The sequence below is a fragment of the Magnolia sinica genome, chromosome 5 (assembly GCF_029962835.1).
Source record: "Magnolia sinica isolate HGM2019 chromosome 5, MsV1, whole genome shotgun sequence".
Classification (NCBI taxonomy): Eukaryota; Viridiplantae; Streptophyta; class Magnoliopsida; order Magnoliales; family Magnoliaceae; genus Magnolia; species Magnolia sinica.
Genome location: NC_080577.1, coordinates 108,769,080 through 108,773,507, shown reverse-complemented (window position 1 = coordinate 108,773,507; position 4,428 = coordinate 108,769,080). Strand labels below are relative to the sequence as shown.

At 47.3% G+C, this 4,428-nt stretch overlaps 1 protein-coding gene across 1 annotated transcript; it reads left to right on the top strand.

Moving 5' to 3' along the window:
* The first annotated feature begins 227 nt into the window (after positions 1 to 227).
* LOC131246642 (zerumbone synthase-like) lies at positions 228 to 4,010 on the top strand. The gene is made up of 3 exons (XM_058246981.1): positions 228 to 334; positions 459 to 545; positions 2,695 to 4,010. The coding sequence occupies exons 1-3, from the start codon at positions 315 to 317 to the stop codon at positions 3,488 to 3,490; spliced, it is 903 nt and encodes a 300-aa protein (XP_058102964.1). The 5' UTR covers positions 228 to 314; the 3' UTR covers positions 3,491 to 4,010.
* The last annotated feature ends 418 nt before the right edge of the window (positions 4,011 to 4,428 follow it).

Here is a 4,428-nt window from a genome sequence, read left to right as displayed (position 1 = left end):
AGACTAAAATTTGATCAATGATTCATCTGAACTTGATCCAAATAATTTGGACGGTTCATTTTGAATTTATTATATGCCAAGTATGCAATTGCTAACTAATTTTTAAGCGCCTGCGTATCATCCACCACAGTCTGCCAGAGTATCAAAACATTTCTTAATTTTCATTTCCTCCGCCAATAAATACAAGGTCAAGTCCTCTTCCTCGTCGTTACCCTTTCCCTCCCTCGCCGGTTTCTGACGCCTTAGCCCGGATATTCTCGCCGAGAGAGAGAGAGAGAGAGAGAGAGAGAGGGAGAGAGAGAGGGAGAGAGAGAATGCTGAGACTTGAAGTCAGGTAGTTTCTTAAAAGAAAATCATTTTTCTTCGTTTTTTTAATTTTCTGTTTTTGATTTTTCTTCGTTTTTTTAATTTTAATTTTAATTTCTGTTTTTCATTTTTCTTCGTTTTGTGGAAAACAGGAGGCGATTGCTCGGCGTTTTGAGGGGCAAGTGTGGTAATTTCTTCGAAAAGCGAGGGTTTTCATCGACGGGAACGGCCGGAGGAAGGTACGTTTCAGCAGCTGGTTTTCACGCATTTATTACTGCTCTATCCTTCGCGTTCTGAAGGGATTAGGTCTAAGAGTCTAGTGTGCGCCTGTCTTAAATGGTGGTGACTCGTCATCCGTACACGTGGATTGATATAGGCCAATCTAGACGGTCCATCATGTAGGCCACATTTCATTTCACACCGATTGAACGATCGTAATCGTCAAATGAACGGTTGAGAAAGAAAATGGCCCGCCATCCAAGTTCGGTTGATGAAATCAGGTGGTGGATATTGTAGAATTGGCGTGATTTTCTGACCATGTTCCATCCGAGGTGGGCCCCATTGTCGGACAGTCAGGATTTGCGTGCAAATGTTTCTTTTTAGTGCTTTGTGACGATCTCACATTGGATTCTAGATCTGTAAATCGAGATTAATCTGTTCCGAATTCGATATTATCTTAAAATCTCGATTTCCGAAATTACCAAAACTACCCCTACAGTTTCCGAAATTGGCTAGAGAGTCACCACCTTCTGAACTGCTCAGCCTCGTAGAGATGGAATAGTCAATGCAAGACGAGCTGAGGGCAATTTGGTCATTAGATGACAGTCAGGTAGTTTCGTTCTGAGTCTTCTGACACAAAAATCTCACTTGGTCCTCCCCTTGCTGAGATTTTCGCGATATTTTGGTAATTTTCGTGAGAATTTGACGGGAATTTTGGAGATGCTGGAGCATGGGATATCATACCATGCATAGATCTCGCCGGACACGTGGCAAGACACACATCAATCCACGCCATCCAACAAATCACTTTGGATGGATGATATTAATTATCTGTTCTGTGGCCAGCAAACGGATGGCTAAAACAAATGCGAATCACTGAGGTACATGTGTGGGTGATCCTGACCATTGATATGATGATCCGTGTCTTTAGTTTACACAAATGATCCAGACCATTGATCAGATGATCCCATCGGCAGATGGACCATGCAAAACGTTCATTGATATGCCGACCCTGGATCATATTGCGTTCCTGCAAATAGACGGTTGAGAATGAGAAAGGAGAAACAGCATCATTCCTCATTCAACTGAAAATAGAAGGCCAGATATTGAATGGCTTGGATCAGTCTCCACCATGGAAGATTATTGGCCAGGGTCCATCCGATGTGGGGTCCATCACATCAACGGCGTGAAGCAAAAATCGCTTGCTTTCACTTGCACGAACTCATAACTAACTGTCAACCGTGCCAACCCAGCTCACACGTATGAGGTCAGGGCCCCACCTGGGACATGCCTGGCCTGAAAATCAAGCTGGTTCACTCATCAGGCGGGGCACGGATCTACTTTGATGTAGACCGTTCGTTTTTTAACTTCCATTATTCTCAAACATGTGCGGCTTGCTTGATGAGTGGACTTGCCCTGTTCACACGTGCGCCTGATGAGTGGACCATCTTGATATGGTCCAACCCACCTTACGGCCTTGATGTCCCGCACGCGTGTTTGGTCACCACGTGTTCTGCTTGTCATGGTGTGTGAGGAAAGCGCGGGTGAGGCTAGCTGCCATCAGCCTACAAAACATCCTGGCTTATCCCTGTGGTTGTTTTTCACGGGGACCATAGCTTTTGAATCCGGGGCCATGCTGCAATGATCCGAACCGTTCATATGATGGGAAACATCATGAATGAAAGATCCCACCAATGGCCCACCAAACAAGAGCTAAAGCACACCGTGTAAGGACTTTTTCTAGAATGCGGCTCAACGGTTTAGAATAGAATATGATGGGCCTTGAGCCTTTGGATCTGTGATCATCTTTCAATGATCCAAACCATTACTCTGATGGGCTCACCTTCAGTATTGATAACAAAAAAAAAAAAAAAAAAGGTTTTGACTCGTTTCTTTTGTATAGTCGCATTACGCTGAATGATCGAAGGGTTCAGATATCTCAATCTGACGGTTATTTTTTGGTATCTACCATTCACGGTAAGGCCCATCGTATGAACGGTTCTCATTGAAAAAGGACTGCCATCCAAAGGCTGAAGACCCCACCAGGCAACCCCACGTGCCAGCGTGGGAGATCCAAGCCGTTCATCAGGTGGTGGGTCACATCTTTTTTTTGGTATTATAAAATTAGGCCCTGATCAAGCTACATGAAAATGGTGATTGGTGATGCAGGCTTCAGGGCAAGGTGGCCCTGATCACAGGCGGAGCTAGTGGGCTAGGCAAGGCCACGGCCCATGAATTCATCCAACAAGGCGCCAGAGTCATTATCGCTGACGTTGATACCCACCTAGGCCCACTAGCTGCAGAAGGCCTGGGCCCACAAGCCCACTTCATCCCCTGCGACGTTACGGTGGAGCACCAAGTAGCGGACGCTGTGGATTTCTCCACGTCCCACCATGGCAAGCTAGACATCATGTACAACAATGCTGGCATCCCAGGCCCATCTGTCCCACCAAGCATCGCCGATCTCGATCTGGACGCCTTCGATCGCGTCATGAACGTCAACGTCCGAGGAGTGATGGCTGGGATCAAGCACGCGGCGCGCGTGATGATCCCAGCTGGCACGGGCTGCATTCTCTGTACGGCCAGCATTAGCGGGATCTTGGGCGGGCTTGGGCCCCACCCATACACTGTCTCGAAGTTCGCGATTCCAGGGATCGTGAAATCAGCGGCCAGCGAGCTTTGCCGGCATGGTGTACGGATCAACTGCATTTCGCCATTTGTGGTCCCCACACCTCTGGTCCTTGATCAGCTGGCTGCATTCTACCCTCGCGATCGGATCGCCGAGATCGTGGCTGGATTGGGCGATCTGAAGGGGATGAAATGTGAGGAGGCTGACGTGGCGCGGGCCGCAGTCTACCTGGCGTCTGATGAGGCCCAGTACGTAACGGGCCACAACTTGGTTGTTGATGGAGGGTTCACATCCTTCAAGCGGCTTAATTTCCCGACGCCAGATCAGATGGGATAGGATCTTTCTTTGACTTACACGTGTGTTTCTCATTACGCGCCACGTGGCACATTGCAAGCGTGCCACGTAGATAGTCGATTTTGTGTAGAGCATACATGGGAGGGCCTACCTCGATAGCTGCACGTGCCAAAATCCGGGCCGTTAATCCTCAACGGCCTACCTTGAACATGCCCTGGCCCAAAATACTCCGGTCCAACTCACTCTGTGGGGCCCACCTTTATTAGATAACTCGACGTTTTTGAAGAAATGATCGGCATACGTATTTTGTGATCCGCCAATGCGTGGACCGCGCTGATGATAAGGTTAGGTTTGTTCATGGTAGGAACGGATGATCAATTGCCAGGATCTTCCACGTGTGAGCTGCGCTGGTACGTGTGAACCGAATCAGATGCCGTCATTGACAACGCAGTCGATAAATTCAAACTTGCTTGTCTAGGAAAAGTCAGAAGGGTTGTTTCGGTAATTTTTGTGTAGGTTAAGGGCAATTTAGTAAAAATCAAAGGGTGAGTTTGTTTTGGTAGTTGTACATCTCTTTCACGCCAGGCGCATTTTATCTCTGAGCATTATAATCAACGGCGCGACGATGAATGCTATTGCATATGCGCATCTGCAACCTCCGAACATAAGCACCTTACACGTGGGAATTGACACACATGTGTGAGATCAGAGCTGTTCATCAGGTGGTAACATGGTAGATGTGCTCTGGTACAAAAAAATAAAACCTGTCCACGTAGCAGTAAGGCGAAACATGACCGTTGAATTCTGGGCCATTGGTCGTCGAATTTGAGCTTGAGCTGCTAATTTTTCCTTTAACAATGTGGCAGATATCAAAGTGGGCCATCGTGATTTTGAGTAAGGGCCCATTCTTCGTGCCCCACCTGATGGACAGAATACTCGCACAAGTGTGTTTCTTACGCACGTGCAAGGTATTTGGTACT

What these genes read in the sequence shown, in the direction of transcription:
- LOC131246642 (XM_058246981.1), top strand. Translation starts at nt 315, where the DNA reads ATGCTGAGACTTGAAGTCAG. An exon ending in ATGCTGAGACTTGAAGTCAG is followed by an intron (nt 335 to 458) that starts GTAGTTTCTTAA and finishes TGTGGAAAACAG; the next exon opens with GAGGCGATTGCTCGGCGTTT. An exon ending in ACGGGAACGGCCGGAGGAAG is followed by an intron (nt 546 to 2,694) that starts GTACGTTTCAGC and finishes TTGGTGATGCAG; the next exon opens with GCTTCAGGGCAAGGTGGCCC.